Source organism: Cucumis sativus, chromosome 2 (genome assembly GCF_000004075.3).
Source record: "Cucumis sativus cultivar 9930 chromosome 2, Cucumber_9930_V3, whole genome shotgun sequence".
NCBI classification, from domain to species: Eukaryota; Viridiplantae; Streptophyta; class Magnoliopsida; order Cucurbitales; family Cucurbitaceae; genus Cucumis; species Cucumis sativus.
In genome coordinates this window covers 20,483,521-20,502,307 of record NC_026656.2, presented here as the reverse complement: position 1 = coordinate 20,502,307, position 18,787 = coordinate 20,483,521, and the positions used below count along the sequence as shown (strand labels likewise).

General features: G+C 33.2%; 4 protein-coding genes across 7 annotated transcripts; 3 read left to right on the top strand and 1 right to left on the bottom strand.

Annotated features, from left to right (window-relative positions):
* The first annotated feature begins 3,109 nt into the window (after positions 1-3,109).
* On the top strand, positions 3,110-5,898 carry LOC101211407 (tRNA (guanine-N(7)-)-methyltransferase). 4 transcript variants are annotated; one of them, XM_031880628.1, is made up of 3 exons: positions 3,146-3,264; positions 4,072-4,120; positions 4,564-5,547. In XM_031880628.1, the coding sequence occupies exon 3, from the start codon at positions 4,572-4,574 to the stop codon at positions 5,328-5,330; it is 759 nt and encodes a 252-aa protein (XP_031736488.1). In that variant the 5' UTR covers positions 3,146-3,264; positions 4,072-4,120; positions 4,564-4,571; the 3' UTR covers positions 5,331-5,547. The 4 variants fall into 4 exon arrangements, with proteins under 4 accessions (XP_004138787.1, XP_031736488.1, XP_031736487.1 ...); XM_031880627.1 differs by lacking the exons at positions 3,146-3,264; positions 4,072-4,120 and adding exons at positions 3,505-3,529; positions 5,572-5,898 and having other exon boundaries at positions 4,564-5,339; XM_004138739.3 differs by lacking the exon at positions 4,072-4,120 and having other exon boundaries at positions 3,110-3,264.
* Positions 5,899-6,665: 767 nt separating this feature from the next.
* On the top strand, positions 6,666-8,698 carry LOC101211157 (hypothetical protein). The gene is made up of 2 exons (XM_004138738.3): positions 6,666-7,045; positions 7,881-8,698. Exons 1-2 carry the CDS (start codon positions 6,835-6,837, stop codon positions 8,549-8,551), a joined length of 882 nt encoding a protein of 293 aa, XP_004138786.1. The 5' UTR covers positions 6,666-6,834; the 3' UTR covers positions 8,552-8,698.
* Positions 8,699-9,642: 944 nt separating this feature from the next.
* LOC101210171 (serine/threonine-protein kinase AFC3) lies at positions 9,643-14,067 on the bottom strand. Its single transcript, XM_004138734.3, has 12 exons — positions 13,725-14,067; positions 13,462-13,582; positions 12,777-12,803; positions 12,536-12,689; positions 12,403-12,451; positions 11,993-12,107; positions 11,728-11,819; positions 11,507-11,654; positions 10,645-10,709; positions 10,465-10,562; positions 10,274-10,379; positions 9,643-10,183 (listed from the first exon to the last, which is right to left on the bottom strand). The coding sequence occupies exons 1-12, from the start codon at positions 13,812-13,814 to the stop codon at positions 10,046-10,048; spliced, it is 1,203 nt and encodes a 400-aa protein (XP_004138782.1). The 5' UTR covers positions 13,815-14,067; the 3' UTR covers positions 9,643-10,045.
* A 1,044-nt stretch (positions 14,068-15,111) lies between these two features.
* Positions 15,112-18,281, top strand: LOC101210665 (two-on-two hemoglobin-3). The gene is made up of 4 exons (XM_004138736.3): positions 15,112-15,543; positions 15,856-15,986; positions 17,278-17,422; positions 17,863-18,281. The coding sequence occupies exons 1-4, from the start codon at positions 15,407-15,409 to the stop codon at positions 17,957-17,959; spliced, it is 510 nt and encodes a 169-aa protein (XP_004138784.1). The 5' UTR covers positions 15,112-15,406; the 3' UTR covers positions 17,960-18,281.
* Positions 18,282-18,787: the final 506 nt, after the last annotated feature.

The following is an 18,787-nucleotide window of genomic DNA, read 5'->3' as shown; positions in this document are numbered from 1 at the left end:
CTCATGATGTAATGAATTAAACTTAAAAACTTCTTCTAATGAGTAATCTAAAGCATACAAAAATTCAATTCAAGGTTATAAAAATTTATTATTTATTTACCAAACATTATAACTTCATTTTTTAGGACTAAAAGTTTAAATTTATTAAACTGATTCGAGTCCACACCTTCGACGAAAAATCAAAGCTCGTTAACAATAACTTGTGTTGATTAACTTCTTGTGTATATGATCAAATAATAATACATATGACTTTGTGTGAAAAAGTTCATCATGAACAATTGTAGTGTATATATATATTATAATTATATGTTTTGTTTGACAGTGCAAAGACAGATTTCTGTAGCTGAGAAGATTTCCTATCCCCTACTTGTTCTACACTTCAAGACTATTTTGTTCAAGATAATGTTCACATAAAAAGTACAACTATGATCTGCTCAATTTTTCAAAGCTTGAAATATATATATATATATACTCTATTAAGTCATCATTTGTCTTCAAATAACACAATTAAAGTTATATATAATTAATTAAGTTGTTTATAGTATATATATAGGTTATTCATTTATTACAAGTCACACAATTAATTAACCTCATAAGTTATAAATACAATGTTTTTAACAACCAAGTCTATGTTGTTATGCAACTAAAACAATAAACTAAGCTTTACTTGTGTTGTTGTATAAACACCAGCTACAAGAATTTCTACCAATTCAATAGCTTCATGAACACGTCGTAAAGATACGTGTTTGCTTCTATATATTCTAGGTCATCATTTACGACAACGTTATCGACAACTCATTGATGAAGTAGTTGAAAGGTATTTGTCAAGAAAGACGACAACTCTCTAGAAGCAATCAAAAGGACGAAGAACTAACACTAAAAAGACAGAGACTAGGTCGGATTTTATTCATTATTCTTGTCAAATACTTCAAAATAAAATATTAAGTAGATATGTAGTAGCTTCATCTCCTAATCAATCTATTTAATTACGTCCCCTTAGTCATTTTATATTTGATCATGAATTATAATTTGAGATAACTAAGTTTCTTTTTTGTAAAGGAGATATATAACGTAACTAAGTTTAATTAAGTAGATAACTATTAACTGAGTTCTTTTTCATATATATAAATAAAAATTGAGATTAACTAAATTTTGTCACTAAAAAGGAAGCACGAGCAATTTAGTTTATGTTCACTTAATTAATTAATTAATTAAACTATGTAGAGATTAGAATGCTTAAAATTAAATTAACTAATGAACATGCATCGTGCTTAATTAATATAAATTAACAAAGCTATATCTATCACTCATGCTTAAATATATTGATGAAAAAGAAAATTAGTTTTGATCAAATAAAGGAAAATATACTCTCTCTCGCTATATATATATATATATTAAGAAAAAAGAAAATATGTTTGCTTATGTAAAATAAATTTTGTTTATATTTTATTCTAATGGAAGAAACATTTACTTTGAATTAATTATCTCCACAATGAATATTATTAGAGAAATTTAACTTCAAATCTCATACAATAATTTTTTTAAAAACTAAATTTCATATAATAAGTTAATGTGTTGGGCTATATATACTCATTAATTTAATTTTAAGAAAAAAGGGGAAAAATAAAGTAAAATTAGTTCAACCATTTGAAAATAAATTATGAAAATTAAAGTAATTATTTTTATGCTATTTAAAAAAATGAACTATTTATACTCCGTAAAAAAAAACTCACTCAAATTTTCTATTTTTAACAATTTTTCATATTTTTATTTAGTATATAATAGTTTAATTTGATATGTTTATTCATTTTTATTATTAATAATGCTCATTTTTATTATTATTAAAAAAAATCAGCAAGAGGAATAAATTAAAATAAAATCTAAAGAATTTAAAATTTCACCGTTTTGAAAATTTGAAATTTCAATAACAAATAAGAATTAAACTAAAAACTCATAGATAAAATGTAGAGCTCGGAATTGATCAATTTTAAAATTTTGCATACAAGACTATATAACATTATCCACAAGTTAAAAGAAAAAAAAGGTAGATAAGCAAACCTTGAAAATGGCATCGGGAAAATCAATGCTATTTGTTCATGAAGATAAGTAATTTTAGTGTCATGATTTTTATATAATATATATTCAAATACAATTTCTTTTTCTTTAACATTTTTGTTGTGAAAATTAAATTAGGCACAAAACTATATAATCTTACCTCCAAGAGGAATATAATAATATTATGATCAAAATTTATTTGACCCCTGAAATTGTTTAGTGTATAAACTTCTATTTTATGAAATAATGTATCTCAATTTTAAACTGCATTAGCTAAATCTTGATTTTAAGTTTTGAAACGCAATTTTAACTACTTATTAAGCTTTTATTTCAAAATTGTTAAAGGAAATATCATATTTGTTTAGAGAAAAATGTCCTTGGGACTAAAATTTTCGTTGAAATGTATCGACTTGCAAAAAAAATATTGTATTCATGGACTAATTTGTCCATTGATCCAACTTTTTTAGAAAAAAAATTATTTTATTGATATGAATGTGCTTACGACATTTTATGCATAAAAATTAAAAATCGGTGGGTTAATTAGTACTAAAAGTTGTAACACTCGTATAAAGTCAAAACGGTTGCAATTTATAAGCTTAGAGTTGCGAACACTTTTTTTTCCCTTATAAATGTTATGAACAATTATAGTATTTAGAAATCAAAATCAAAATAAACACATAGTCGAATTTAAAAATAAAACAAAATGTCAATAAAATCAAAATCATGAGATCATCACAGGTTATAGTTCAATCGTATAATATGTATATTATTTTAAAGTTATAACGTTTTTTCTTAAAAGAAATTATCCTTAAATTTAGGGATAAAGACATTCCATGGCTAAATATAAAAATATAATTACAAATACAACAAAATAATTAAATAATTAGGTATATAACAATATTTTAAATAAGCTAAATATAACAAAATATCTCAAATCAGATTCAAAATATATTTTGTTTAGAACATGACTTTAAATTTAGATGGGAGTGGATGTGGGCTCTGATAGTTGAGCCCAAAAGGCCTAGTCCACGGCCTAGTAAGAAGCTTTTCTTTATTCTTAATTGGGCCTCGACTCGTCTTTGGTCGTTCTCGTAGCCCCCAGGCTCCGTTCAAGAACAACGACTACAGATTTCGCTAGAAAGCGCAACTTTTTGTGCCGGCGATTGCCCTCTACTCCTGCAGGCTTTAGCGTTTAGCAGTGTCTGTTGGGTAAAATCTTCTTGTATTCTGGGTTGATTTTTCATTTCAAGTTTTTTTTTTTTTCCCGCCTTTGGAATTTTGTCCTATTGCCATTAATGGTAGCTACTAGAGAATAGAGGATCATTACTCTTGGGCTATGCTCTTTAATTTCTTTATGTTTGTTCCTTCTTTATCTATTGGGGATGCTTTTAATGTTTACGGATTCGAGTATTATTGTTTTCAATTCTCTTGACGTTGTCTTGTTTGATAAATTCTTTGCTTATTGATATGCAGAGTAGGTGTTTGATATAATGCCGCTTTGAATTGTTTTGCTTTCTGTTCCTTATAATAGTTTGTCTTTGGCTTTCTTTTCAAGTTCAAACTCTTAGCATACGTTCTATCATAACTTTTGAGAGTTGAGATGAGTTTAGGTGTTTGATTTTCTTGTGGGCTTTTCCAAATCCTTGCCCATCGATCTTCGTTGCACTACAAGATGCTAGAGTCTTGAAATTGGATAATCTTCTCCTGTTTTTAGTTATTTTATGGGGAAATTAATGTTTGGAATTAGTTGCATTGCAAATGCCCTGCCTTATGAGAGACTAGATGGTTCTCTTTTGCAAAGTGCCTAAATACTAGAAACTAGGAACTTAAAGCTGTCGAGAGCTTTCTTATGTTCTTATTTGCATTCTAACGAACTTACTTTTTTTAACCATCGTTGTATTAAATTAATTTTCAGTAGTTTATTGTTAGGCCTTATTGCATCTCAACCCGAAAAGGCTTACGAAATAGAGGCTATTCTTATATGATTTGATAAATAATTTCCTTGCATATTGTCAGAGACCCGGATCTCAACAGAAAGAGTTAAGATTGTACGCCTAATGTTGGAGTGAGCCACTTTCTAATGAAGTACTTTGATCAATATTCTAGTTATGATGTTTCCATTATCTGCCTGATTTCATTCATACCTTTGATTTGGTCTCACTCAAGTTTTTTTGGTTAATTCCATTGAATCGTTATATTTATACAATGGAGGTTGCATTTTCCTTTGTTAGATTGAAACGTTTTCTTTTTTTATTTCATTATCAATAAGAATTGGGATATCTGTATCTTGAACTCAAAAATGCTTGTGGAGCTTAAATCTTTCTCGAATGCATACTCTCCGTAACTGAAGGGCCAAAATATTACCCATGCGATCATATTTTTTATTTCTGCATTCTCTAGGGTTCTTTGTATGACTGCGCTTGATGAGATAATCAATAAAAAAAATCCCATTATAAGTCCTTAGTAGGTTGGGTTTCCCTATTAACACTCTTTCCTGTGGCCTTGCAGCATTAACCATGTTGGAAAATGAAGCTAATCCAACTATCAGCAAGTCAACTGGCCTGCCTCGGAAGCGGTTCTACCGTGCTAGAGCACACAGCAACCCTCTAAGTGACTCTCACTTCCCGATACCAATCTCCCCCAGTGAAGTTGATTATTCCCTTCATTACCCTCAATTATTCCCTTCAAATGATCAGCGAGATAAAAACAAAAAGATTGAATTTGCTGATATTGGCTGTGGTTTTGGAGGCCTTTTGATTAGTCTTTCGACCCTTTTCCCGGAAACCCTGATGATTGGAATGGAACTTCGGGATAAAGTAACAGAGTATGTTAAGGAACGGATCTTAGCTTTGAGAGTAGCAAATCCTGGCCAGTACCAAAACATTTCAGTAGATCGAACGAATTCCATGAAGTACATTCCAAACTACTTCGAAAAAGCACAACTTTCGAAAATGTTTTTCTTGTTTCCAGACCCTCATTTCAAGGAGAAGAATCATCGCCGACGCGTAATCAGTCCATACTTGCTTGATGAGTACGCATATGCTCTGAGAGTTGGTGGGATTATATACACAATCACAGATGTGGAAGAGCTTGGAGAGTGGATGAAAACTTGTCTAGAGAATCACCCTTTGTTCGAAGCTCTAACATCGGAAGAGCTTGAGGCCGATCCAGCCGTGAAGCTTTTAAGTTCTGCAACTGAAGAAGGACAAAAGGTTGCAAGGAATGAGGGACAGACCTTTCAGGCTGTTTTTAGACGCATCAGTGCAGCACCATGATTGGAAGGAGTGAGTTTTCTTGGTTCATTTGATTGAGGCAATGAATTGTTTTACTTGAGCTTATGCATACATCCCAAGTCTTTACTTTGTATTCTATTTTCTGCTCTTGTAAGAGATGCATCTTAGAAATTTTATCTAATTTACTTCAAGTGTGAGCTAAGCTGAGAATTTTTTACCTAATCTGTCATTTCAAATCAGTTTGATACAGTTTCTGTTTTCTCCTTTTTTTTACAATTTATAGGTGGTGGAATCAAACTTCTAACCATGAAATAGATGGTAGAAACTTTATATAAGTTGATTTACGTTCGTGCTGCAACAAGCCCATTAATCAAATAATCGAACACGTATGCAAAAATTCTAAACCTTTTTCATCCATCGGCTCTCATTGACCTATTTCAAATGTTTAACTTAACCAGCAATCTTCTCAAACAATCCACCTGAGATGATTCTTCTTTGGTTAAAAGTCATTGTGTTCGAACTTTTATAGAGATAGTAATGCAGTCTATAAACTTTCAAATTTTGTATTTTCAATTGTTTAACATTTAATAAGTGTACTTTTATATAGAAATAGTAACGTAGTCTATTCAAACTTTCAAATTTTGTATTTTCAATTGTATATTTAATAAGTGTACTTTAATTAAAAAAGTTTAAACGTTGCACTTCTCAATTTCTACAATTTAACCATTGCTTTAAAAATAATTCAAAATTAAATGTTGGCTTTTTTTATTTAATGATTTTGTGCCTTGGATCCCTAATTAGTTTGTTGATCTTGAATTTTAAAATATAGCAATTAAATTGTTACATACTAAGTTGAAAATACTAAATTGATTCAAAATTTGTTCCATGAAAGTTTATAATGAAAAGATGGTTTCATAAATTTGAAAATTTGCCTTTTTTACTTCTCTAAGTTTTGAAAAATAAATATATTTGATATTCGCAGATTTTTTAGTTTAAACTTTCATCCCATAAATAGATGCATTTCGTCTCTAAATTTTGTTAAAAAAATTGTCTCCTAAGTCTTAAAACACATTTAAAAGTTTCCTCAAAATTACTTTTTAATACAAAAATAGTTATGACATTTTTTACAATTTTCTTATTATTATATAATTATTTTTAAAAAAATTTAAAAAAATCATTGTCAATGATAAAATTTCAGATTTATATATTTTTGTTCATGTTTATAAATATCACCATATCTTTAAATTTATTTTAAAAAATACAGAGCATATATTATATTCTGACTGACTACTGAGATGGTAACTTTCTCTTTAAATTTTAACCTTTTTAGTTTTTCTTTCTTTTCTTTTCTTTTCTTTTCTTTTCTTTTTGACCTTTAATAATCACGTGATTCACACGTGGTCTACTTTGAACCTCATTCTCCTTTCAATTTAACACTTCAAATAGAATAAAACCGACTTGTGGAAGTGTGAAATGAGATAAAATCTTTGAATCACACCATAACAAAAACCGACCAATTCGGACGGTGTTTTGGAGGTCACTAATCATGGCGGCGAATCAGAGAGAAGCTCGGCGGCGGCGGATCCTGGAGCGAGGTTCAGACCGTTTAGCCCTAATCACCGGTCAGATCCAGTCCCTCCCTTCTTCCTCCTCCGCATCTCCTCCGCCATTCGATCAAAATACCAATTCATCATCCCAGCCGTTGATCTCTAATCTTCAGGATCTTCGGCCGCCTCCTAGTTCCGATCAACCTACTGGTAGCTCCTCCTATTTCCTTCTTGCTTTCTGGACTTCTGTGAAAATGCTGTTCCGTTGCCTTTCTTTTTCTGTGTTATCTGAGTGGAGGCGATGTGATGAGAAGCTAATTACGAGCTTGGTTATTAGGAATTTGATATAAACAATTCGTTTCTTCTCCTTTTTTTTCGTTTTTTTCTTTTTCTTAGCGAGTCTCATGTGAAAGAACAGATAATTGCTTCACCTGGGTAGGTAATGATTTGTATTTACTCGAAAATTATGCTTATCATCCATGAAAAGGTACACCGTTTAGTTTTTTTTTTTTTTTTTTTCCTTAAATTGACAATAATTACAGTGAATTGCAGAGAGTCTACTTGGATCTTCGAAGTTCCTGGTTCTTAATTGTCGCCTTTTCTAGCAAAATGTAGCTTAATATTTTGCTAAGGAATTGTTGCTGAGCATGTTCATTGAATTTGAATATCAATTAAACTTGTGCAGTTATATGGCATAGATTATATTTAAACAATGTAGCCTTGGAATTGAAATAGCATAGATTGCTATTTGGCGTCTGTTAGTTTTAAAAGGTTGCATGAAAATTGAATGCTTTGATTCTTTCACATTGGGTGATGTTTTGTACTAGAGAAATCTTCACGATCATTCTAGAGTTTTACTCTGCCCTTTTTTTGCCTTCTCGCAATATTTTTTTGCAATATCACCCGTTTAGCACGAGGATTTACAGCTTTGACCATGGTTCTCCTGCTCTTAACGATATATTATTATGCACTTCCTTTTGTTTTGTGTTATTGAACTGCATATTAGAATTGTGATTTTTCTCATATTTCGTTCTGTCTTGTGCAGTTTCTCATGATATCGACAAGACGGTTGGTTCTACATTGCCACATAATGATCCTCAGATCAGTGCTAGATCTTCTACTTATTATGGAACCAGTACAGCGCCACTCCTGAGCAAATCTAATGAAATAGAATCTGCAGTAGCTTCTACTCCCGAAGACAGTGGAAGAGCACCGCCCGGTTTCTCCCTGTCCGAAGGTCAAGATGCACCTCTTTCTACAGTTGCCAGAGATCAACACTCCAAACCAAAATTGCCACTTGTCAGTTCTTTCTCTATAAATGAACTAAGTTTGGTGATTTCTGAATCTGAGAAGACCCGCCTTTGTTTTTCGACTATTATAGCATTTCTAGTAGTTGCTCCATATGTAGGATTTCCGTTCTTAGGTCAGAGTGTTATGAGAATTGTTTTTGGATTTAGGCCACTCTATCTAGTCTTGCTCACTAATGCAACAATTGTACTTGGTAAACTTCTTTTCACTAAACAAAAGGGTTATAGAGTAACTAATAGAGGAGATGGTCAAGTAAATCCACCTGAGGCACAAAGTTCAGTTGAACAAATTGGTAAAGTTTTAGAGGCAAGTCTAGTGGCTCAGAAGGCAATGGGTGCAATTTTCATGGACTGCAGTGTGTATGCAGTTATCGTCGTATCGGGACTTTCGTTGGTGCAGCGGCTTTAGATTCAGTCTGTGTCGATGTTTTACTGTTTCGTTTTGTTTTTCATTCGAATTTTGTACTGTAAACTTATCTTGGATCAATGATACTTGTATCAAGGTTGGTTTGGTAACTTTCTTGCATTAAACCAAAAGGGCCTTTTTACAATCCAATGGTTCTAATTAACTTAAAAGGAACGAACTAATTTTAGAATGAAATGATGAAGATTATAAGACCTTGCTCGTTGTTTGATAGCTTCCTTCTCCACCTGTTGGTACATTCCATAACATTTTGTTTATTCAGATCATATTTTCATCGTGCAGGAAGATTGAACTCGTTTCCAACTTGATTTTGATGCATTGTAAGAAATCAAAGTACCCAAAATTACAGCTTCTAATCTTTCATAAATATTTTTGAACTAGGATTGATCGACTAGAACATCCACCAAACTAGGGATTGAAGTATATAGGCAAAGAAAATAGATATTACTATAGCACTTAAATTTTCTTCAATTTCATCAAACAAGAAGTTCTTCCCTTTCTCATCTGCCAAATTATGACATATCTCATTGCATAAAAGTGAATTCTAGCTTCATTTAAGGGATGGCATTCAATGAAGTCAAGATTCGCTTATATTGAATTTCCTTGGTCCAACCTACTAAATGTTTGAGCATTAAAAACCTTTTAAATTAATAAAATGTCCTTTCAACAACCAATTGGGTGTTATATGGTACAATTGAGTTTTGGAGTGAGGTAAAGAGGCCAAAGATTCTATAATTTGTAATAGTCATAGTTTGCACGTTCAAGCTCATTCATACAAGACCTTATTATCTTGCGATCTGAGTGATAGGACCTCTAAAAGAAGTGAGAACTTTCTTGCATCAACATATAATCCATAAACTAGCTTTTATCTCCTTAGAATGACGTTTAAAATACCTAAAAGCACTTTGTTTGCACTTCAAAAAAATGCAGTTTTTAAGCGATTATACGTATGCACAACTACAAGTTTAGCATTACTTATCACTTTCAAGAGTTTGAATGAGAGTAAAAGAAGGATCATGTATAAGCTATAATCTCAGCACAATCGATACATCGAATATGTTCAATAGAAAAAGAAATTAAAAATTAAAAATGAATAAATAAATAAATAAACCCCTCATTTTCCATTACAAAAGGTGTAGAGATTGAGACCGACTTATTCTCGGTACTGTGGGTTAGAACAGATACCATGACCAAAAGGATGGAGGTTCAAATCTCCACACTCACACTCATGTGAATTCATGTTGTCAAAGTAGTGAAAAAACCCTAGCCTAATTGACAAATGCATAAAAGAGTTCTCACAATAAATTTGAAGGCAAATATTGACATGCTTTTCATTGATAATCATACTTCTACAAATACAAGTAGAACTCATTGTCTGCACTAGCAATCTTAAATCTCTCTGTCCCTCTAAAATATAAACGCCAGCATTCTGCAGACAAACTTGTATTGAACTCTAACTTAGCAAGGTAATGTACCTTCTCAAGCTATACTCTTAAAGAAGGGATGATTAAGTGCTTGTCGAGCAGTCGGACGTTCCGAAGGGTCATATTTCAATAAATCATACAACAGATCAGTCAGTAGAGACCTCGAGAAACCCACATATTGTGAAACCATATCCTAAAAACAAAGAGATATCAAGTTTAAAATCATATTCTCAACATAACTGTATAAGCATAGCATATAAAAGAAGCATACTAATAACCAGACCTTCAAGCGATCAAGCTTCTTCACAGCTCTAATGCTTTCTCTTGAAACTGCTCCTTCAGGCCAGTTTAGACGCAACCCTCGTTTGAAATATTTTTCGGCGTTTTGGCTACAGGAAGCAGATAGAAAATTAGTGTAATTGTATAGTCTACTACAAGGGAAATAAATGAAGAGAAATCTGAATTTTTCAGTACTCGGCACTCTGAATCATGTGCCCTGGAAGAGGTCCCAACACCCTCTCCATCATTGCCAAATGTTCCAAGTTCTCGTGAGTTTGGAACAATGCTTTGCCCTACAGGTTTCCAGAAATTAGCAAGTTTCTAATATTAACTTCCACCTAATCAAAACCCAAGTAGGGTTCAACAAATACTAACCGAACAGAGTTCAACAAGAATGCAACCGATACTCCACAAATCGCATGGATAACTCCACCCGAGACCTACAAAACATCCATCAATGCAGGTGAGACTACAGCGTGTATATTATATAGGAAAGGCATTTATTAAGAAACATCTAACGTTTCCTTGCAGAGATTCTAATAATTAGGAGGGATAATGCAATAAAATTTTGGCTGTCATGTCCATCTAATGATAAATTGGCAGACAGAGCCCAATGGGTTGGAAGTGTTTAAACTCAACAGATGCTGAAGAGCTTACCGTAAATGTCGATCTAATCTCAAAAGAATTTTGCATACCCAAGTGTTAAAAAATTGGAGAATTCCAACATAGCATAAACATTTTCACTCACGAGGCGATTCAAAAAAGAACAAAAATCTTATTAAAAAGAAAATGGACTGCTGTATACATATGTACGAACAGCTGGACAACGAGAGCCACAAATCATCTTCAACTACAAGAATTATTGCCTTGTGGGTAAGCGACCAGACAGATATAACATACAATATTTTAGAAAGAACAAAGCAAACTTAAATTTATTGAAACATAAGGGAGAAAACCAGCTTCCCTATTAGAAGGATGCTCCATATATCACAAGGTATTTCTCAAAAATAATATTTTGAAGATTCCGTCTTCTCCCCCTGTTGCTACAACTGGGGTTCATCATTCACCTTCCTCCAGATACTACTTAATTTCTTAGCAACAAGATAAATAAAATGTAAGTTTTTTGCTTCGTTCAACAGAGAAGGTTCCTCAATTAGGAAGCAGAGAGTGAAAGAGGGGTGAAACCATACACAAACACAAATTTCACTAGCCATTAGCCAACCACATAACTAGTTACCTAGAATAACCTCAGGGGCTCTGTAATGCCTTGTAGAAACAATGGAGCTATGATTCTCATTATCAAATGCAGTACTACCAAAATCAATCAGCTTAATTGCACTAGACTTGGGCAAGCATCTGAATTGCGTTTCATCTGACGAAACCCTCTGTATCATTTCAAGCATCCTCTTTAATATTTGAGTTTTCACCCAAATTTTCAGATTTGAAATATTTAAATACCTTACAACCAGGAAGCTTTATATATTCAGAAGACACAAGAAGTATATTTTCTGGCTTCAGGTCTGTGTGGATTAAGTGTAAATCATGCATATCTGCCAGATATGATGAAGCAAAGTAAACAAGTTAACCCAAATGGAACGATAAGACGTTTTCCACCCCTGAACAGAGGAAAAAACGTTGAAAAATGGTTTTGGAGTTCTTTAGGGAAAAAGAGATAAATGAAAATCAGAGAAATGATGCATAGGTTGAAAATAAGTCCACACACATGCTACAGATTCCAAAAGCTGTCGTCCAAACTCCCGAACAAGGTCCACAGGGAATGGGCAGTATTTATTTCTCTTTAGAAAATCAAATAAGCTTGGTCCAAGCTTCTCAAATACCTGATCAAACCATTCAAATGCATTCAAAGGAAGGCTTCTGTTAATTTCCCAATTCTATGTATAAGTTCACATGTAGGAAATAACTCGTTGTATATGCAAGCAATGCATGTACACAATAATAGATAATAAGGTTAACACAATGTCTAAAGAAAGACCGCAACTGTTTTAACCATTGAAAGTGATTAGTTTCAGTTACCAGAAAATAAGACATCAAAAGATCACAATAGCACCATCTTAAATAACAAGAGAAGGAGGGAGAAGGGATAAGTCAATGGACATGAACTTAAATACTTACTATGCATATGTGATTGCGGTAGTCAAACCAAGTTCTAATCTGCACACAACTGCATGAGGAACATTTTACAAAGCGGAGTTAGATTGTAAAATATTATGAACTGAATACTATCAAACGGGGATTAGAAACATACCATAAGCTGCCCATTTCATTCTGAGCAAGATGTTTAAGTATGTCCACCTCGACCATGGCTGCATCGCGATATTTACGTATGCTCCGAACTACCTTGATGGCTACATATTCTCGAGTTTGACGGTCCCAGCATTCCAAAACTCGACCAAATGTGCCTACAGCACTAGCAATTTGCTAAGTGGACTCGAGCAGTATCACAAAAACATAAAATCTTGCAGACAGCAGGGAACTTGACAGCTAACCTTCACCCATCTTGCTGAGGATTTTATCTGCAAGACATTCATGTTATCAACTACCTCAGTAAGATTCAAGTATAGCAAATTCAAAGACTCAGACAGTTAAGATCATGACGAAAGGAAAATCTAATCATGACTAAGGGAATGGATAATTTGAGTAAATGACAAAAAAGAATGAGAATACATATATGATTCTGGGTTTTTTATAACAAAAAAAAAGAAGTATTGAAAATTTTATATGTGATTTTTTCCCCTATAAAAGGCAATTTCATTGATAATATGAAGTTCACAAATAGAGTCAAACTCAACCTGTGCTGAAAATTGCAAAAAGATCTATACTTCAAAAGAACTGATGACATAGTCAAAGAATCGCATTGCAGCTCACACCAGGTGGCAAGGCAGCAATCAATATACATATGTATATCAAGAAAGTTCTAAGAATTCTTCCTTACCCTATTTGCTTTCTTTCTTTCAAGAAAACGTGATAAAAGAAAGATTCTTATGATATGTGCAACAAAAAATACTGGTTTGATTGTATTAGACTTCACTCTAAATTCCTTGTTTGATAAGAAGGAAAAACCCACCAATGCAGACACTATTTTACACGCTCCAGAACAATCATTGCATAATCAGAATCCAACACAAAGGGCAAACCGCCAGAAACAAACAAACAAAAAAAAAAGACACTCACATCTCGGAGTGAGATTCTCGCCAAGGTTGAAGACATAATGTCCTTCACGATCATCATCTCTTCTCGGGGGAGATACATGCCTTTTGACCTCGTTCTTAACCACCGCCAAAGCCTTATTAGCCTACACAGGCGAAAAAGAAAACGCACCCAACAACCTTCATGATACGAAATAAAGCCCTAATTGCCAAGACCTCCGGAATTCAAAGTCCTCGTCTCAGAAAATCCAATCCCAAAACACAGAGACGAAAAGCCAACCAACCAACCTCTTGTGCGGGTGGCACCACGTCCCATGCGGAACGAGGCCTTTTCCTGCTAGTCCGCTGCTGTTCTTTCTCCATTCTGTCAGCTTCCATGGCTACCGTTCATGAATCAGCGCTGTCTCTATAGGTATATCTCGATACTTTGTGCGTGAATGTACAGATAAACAACCAAGAGATAAAATGTGTGAGAATCACAAGAAAATTAGGGTTTCGGCGACTTGGTTCAACAAAATACAGAGATTCGGCAACTCGCCGACCACCACGGATAATATTCGCAAGAGACGAGCGGGTTTGAATAGGAAAGACGAGGCTGCTTCTTCACGCGCGTCAATCTCGTATATTCGATATATATAGTGCAAAAAATACATGATTTTAACATGGATTTTTAATTCTCCATATTTAATCTCTCGTAATTCCTAATATTATTTAATATCTCTTCTCTTCTACTTAATTATTTAGTTTTAATTAAATAAAAAAGTAACCCATTAATACTTTTAACAAAAAGATTTAAAACGCATGCATGGTTTGTACTTATTTGTAAATAAATAATACTTTGGGGCTTGTTCAAAAATAGTAAAAAAAATACAAATCATTTATTCCTGTAGTATTTACAAAAATATATAAAAAAAAACAATTCTAACTATAAAAAGCACGTAGATGTTTGATATTATCTAATAGTGATAAATCTAAACCAAGTGTTTTTTACTATTTTTTATTTATTTTTGTCATCTTATTCAATTTTTCTTAATATTTTACGGCAACAAAATCACTAAATGACAAAAATTAATTACACTTTTTCAGCATTTATTTGTCACGAAACAAACATTTCCATAATCCTAATCCTAATTGTGACGTTGTATACTACGAACAATCTTAACTTTGTTTTAGTGTGACTTAAAAATGTTCTATAGCAAAAGAGACCATGTTCATACTTACATACTTTGATAAGTTTTTTTACAATCATGGTGTGATTTTATTTGTGTTATTGCAAAAAATTCACAAAGCATTCGCTTTGATACGAGACATGATTCATGACATTTGATTACACTGTGAGAATCAAGCAAGATTAAGATGTTGGAGACACCGACATTCATGATGTTACATTTAGCTTAAAAAAGAATGCACGGTTATTGGAGATAATCAATAAAGTTGTTAGTAGTTAGAGTTAATCACTAAGGGTAAGGGTGATAGTTGAAGTTGATCATCAAATGAAGCAATAATGTAAATTTTGGTGTCGAACATAGTTCTTTATCACTTGGCCTTTAAAAGCATTTGTTGAAGCATGTCACGAAGTCGATAGTTGGGGGCACGTGAACCCCACAATTCACAAAATATCCACTGCATCTCCCACGTGACAAACTCTTCACTTCTTTTCCTTTTATTTAAAATATATTTTAGTTGCTCGAATGGAGCGACATTATTAGCTCATCATGAATTTATACAATTAACGAATACTTACCGGGCCACCCACCGGTATTACGCAGCCCACAGATTCGAGTTCCCTGTCCAATGGCGTAGCTCCATCCGCACACCCAATCGCTCGAACGGAGAATCTCACCCCTGAGTTTCATCTTCCCTATAAAGTCCATTCGTACTTCGCCTTTGAGGCTGTCTAATCTAGCTTAACAACGCCTTGACCATCAAGTCACCGACCCCAGAAGCCGCTCCACTTCAAGGGAGAGAAGATGCAGAGTTTGCAAGATAAGGCTTCCGAGTGGAGCGGAGTGAAGCGTGAAGATGCCTTCGCCATCGACGAAGTCAATTTGTTTCAGAAGTTAGGTCTCCAGACGTTCGTTAATCTATCGACCAAATTCTATAACAGGTATGTTTCTGTTCATCAATGCAGCATGGGCGAAGTAATTTGAGTTTCGGGTTGTTTTCTTATTTTTCTCGGGAGGAAGTAAAATTATTGCCTCTGATTCCTAATCGAATTTTGTAAATTTTTGTTGATTTATTTTGAGTGAGCATGGAAATGACTGTTAATTGACGGATGATTGATAAACAAGATAATAGACGTGTCCATGATCAGTTGATGAAATGCTATTTGCTTTAGCTCTATTTCACCAGAATCAAACTGATTGTAGTCTGTACTGTTGGTTACTTTGTTTTATTGTTCCATTATTGTGAATACTAGGGTGTATGACGACGACGAGGAGTGGTTCCGATCAATTTTTGGGAATTCGAAGAAGGAGGATGCAATTCAAAATCAGTACGAGTTCTTCGTGCAGAGAATGGGAGGTCCGCCTCTATATTCTCAAAGAAAAGGCAAGTTCTTCATTTTTTTCTCGCATGTAGTTTTCCAGTATTGATTGAAAGCATAAAGTTAAACGACTCGAGGTTCGTACGTGCTGTTTTGTTCCTTCTCAAAATATATTCCATAACGACAATTCTCTTAGATTCTTTCCATCACCATGTCTCTGTTCAGGACCTCTTTCCGAAAAATTCTTCTTAGCTATTTTTCTCATCGTCAATGGAAAAACTCTCATCATCTAAGCAAATCTCAAATAGGCATTCCGTTCAAAAACAAAAATTGAGAATTAATTCAAGAATGAGGGGACATGTTGAGAATTACATCTTGAAAAAATTAAGGTAGCGACTCATTATATTTAATAGTCTCCCGAAATGTTGTTTATTATCTTTTGGTTTTTTTTATTTTGTATTTCTAAAAATCAAGCTTGTAAAAACTACTTAGGACTTATGTTTCAAACTAAAAAATATTTTAACTACTTTTTTTGTTTTTTGAAAATTGATAAGAATTTACGAGTCTCAAATGTTCTTGTAAGTCTCAAATACCGTTTTACAGGTTATGAACCTTGACCTCCTACAAACTTATGTTTCAAACGAATATAGTATCATTTTTTGTTGTAATTGAGCACCAGCAGTGTTCTTCATGGCTTATTAAGTGACATACACAAAACAGTAATTATGATCGTGATTCCTGTTTGTTCCCCTAATATTTATATATGGGAGTCTGTCAAACCCTCATTTGAGTTGAGGCAATCAATGAATCATGCCTTCAACATGTTCAAAACTCTTTACCCACAATTTATCATTGAGACCTCAATATGACCCTTTTGCCATGCATTGTTGATGCATTAGCATAAGAAATTTGGTTGTCATGCAAGAATGTGAGCAGTCTGCAGTTTGGTTTGTTTAAGGATAAAAAACAACGTATTAAATGATGAAAGATATGCTCGATAGTACTTTTCTCGTGTTTAAAAACACTTTTGATAGGTTCGAAATATTTCTTCCAGTCATCTTAGTTTGAGAATAACATAAAAGTTTCATCTTCAGTAAAAACAAACTATTAGTATACGAGAAAATACTCCTGTAGCGTATAGTGATTGTGTATCTTAGTGCAATGTTAGAAGTGATTTATTATCAAGCAATTTTTATCATAATGCATATAATTCAAGATACACAATCAGCCTAATGGTGGTTTAACAATTAGTTAAGTCTTTGATGACTAGTACAGTGCAACTTCACGAGTACATGAAATGGTAATCTATTTGCAGCATGATTGCTATGATCCTTACAAAAGTTGGTGACGTTTCAGGTCATCCAGCTCTTATAGGTCGACATCGACCATTCCCAGTCACGCATAGAGCGGCGGAGAGATGGTTACATCACATGCAACTAGCATTAGACGAAACCCCAGATATAGATGCAGATTCAAAAGACAGAATGATAAAATTTTTCAGGCATGTATTCTTCTCTTGTATTGTTCCTTCTACCTTCAATCATAGACGTCTACGGCTTTTTGTTTATACATACGTATATATTATAAGCAATCACAATTCCATTGAGAACAAAACTGAAAGAATACAAGGATGTACAGATAGGAAAACTCGTAAAAAGATCCAAACTAAAACAAAAATGGTTTCCAATCTAAGGAAACAGTAAGATCTAAAAGGAAAACGCAAAAAATCCTGTACACCAAAAAATGATAAATGAAATCTAACTAGGGGCCATACCTCTTTGAGGACCTCTCAGTCTATCTAAAAATTCTATGGTTTCGCTCAAGTCAAGTCCCCTATAAAACGACACAGATTCTCGTGCCAAAAGAAAAACATATACACTCTTTCTTTTTCGTGTCTTGAGTTTCCATGATTAGGTATGCTTATTTTCTGGTTGTATGCAGACACACAGCTTTCTTTCTAGTGGCTGGAGATGAAATGAAGAATCAAAACCTACAAACTCAATGCAAGCATGGTATCCAGCAATCTGCTGCGCCGTAGACATTCTAGGACAGAAACATAGCTTTTACACAAACAAATAATTTCGAAGCATAAGATTGTTGGAACTAGGTGATTCTTCGTGTATTTCCATGGCCAACTGACCTTTAATCTTTACAATGAAGAGAGGGATCTCCTCAATTTGACTTCAAATGAAGGCAGCTTATTTTGAAATGGTTAATGTAAACCATTTTGTAATATGATGCAATTATATATTTCATTTAGGTGCCTTATGTTCAACTGTGTTGATTTATCTCCTTCGTCGAACATGTGATTCTCCACTTTGATTGACTTTCTACATGTTTATTTATACTTTTTTTAAAAATCAACAAATGTACTGTAAATTGTTTTTAAGTTAGTTTGGCAATGTAGGTTAAAATTAGGACAAATTACAAAAGTTCCCTTCCCCTCTAAATATATGTTACAATTATACTCTTAAATTTTCAACCGTCAAAATTGAGGTTTCAAACTTGTATAAGACTTTAAATCAAACCTTCAAATTTACATACTTATTGAAATTGTAATAATAGTACAAATTTGAGGATTTAATTCTTATTGGTTGAGGTCCAACTTTTATGATTGTTGTAAATTTGAGTGTACAATCTTAACAATCATATAAGGTTGAGAGCTTAATTTGTACAACCAACCAATTTAAAAGTAATGACACATTTAACTATTTGAAGTAATATATTTGTATGAACAACCATCGTGGATTACTTTATTAGTAAGAAAAATGAAACAGTCTCAAAAACTAACCAAAAAGTCAAGGTGACTAAATTAATGTCTTACGAGTATTCTATAAGATTAGTCAAGTGTGTATAAGTCTAAAGT

Excerpts from the sequence above, each read along its gene's own strand:
- LOC101211157 (XM_004138738.3), top strand. The coding sequence starts at position 6,835 with ATGGCGGCGAATCAGAGAGAAGCTCGGCGGCGGCGGATCCTGGAGCGA. Across the intron at positions 7,046-7,880 it reads TAGTTCCGATCAACCTACTG|TTTCTCATGATATCGACAAG; the intron begins GTAGCTCCTCCT and ends TGTCTTGTGCAG.
- LOC101210171 (XM_004138734.3), bottom strand. The coding sequence starts at position 13,814 with ATGGAAGCTGACAGAATGGAGAAAGAACAGCAGCGGACTAGCAGGAAA. Across the intron at positions 13,583-13,724 it reads TGGTGCCACCCGCACAAGAG|GCTAATAAGGCTTTGGCGGT; the intron begins GTTGGTTGGTTG and ends TCGCCTGTGTAG. Across the intron at positions 11,820-11,992 it reads GCTTTTGGAATCTGTAGCAT|ATATGCATGATTTACACTTA; the intron begins GTGTGTGGACTT and ends CATATCTGGCAG.
- LOC101210665 (XM_004138736.3), top strand. The coding sequence starts at position 15,407 with ATGCAGAGTTTGCAAGATAAGGCTTCCGAGTGGAGCGGAGTGAAGCGT. Across the intron at positions 15,544-15,855 it reads TCGACCAAATTCTATAACAG|GGTGTATGACGACGACGAGG; the intron begins GTATGTTTCTGT and ends TGTGAATACTAG. Across the intron at positions 17,423-17,862 it reads AGAATGATAAAATTTTTCAG|ACACACAGCTTTCTTTCTAG; the intron begins GCATGTATTCTT and ends GGTTGTATGCAG.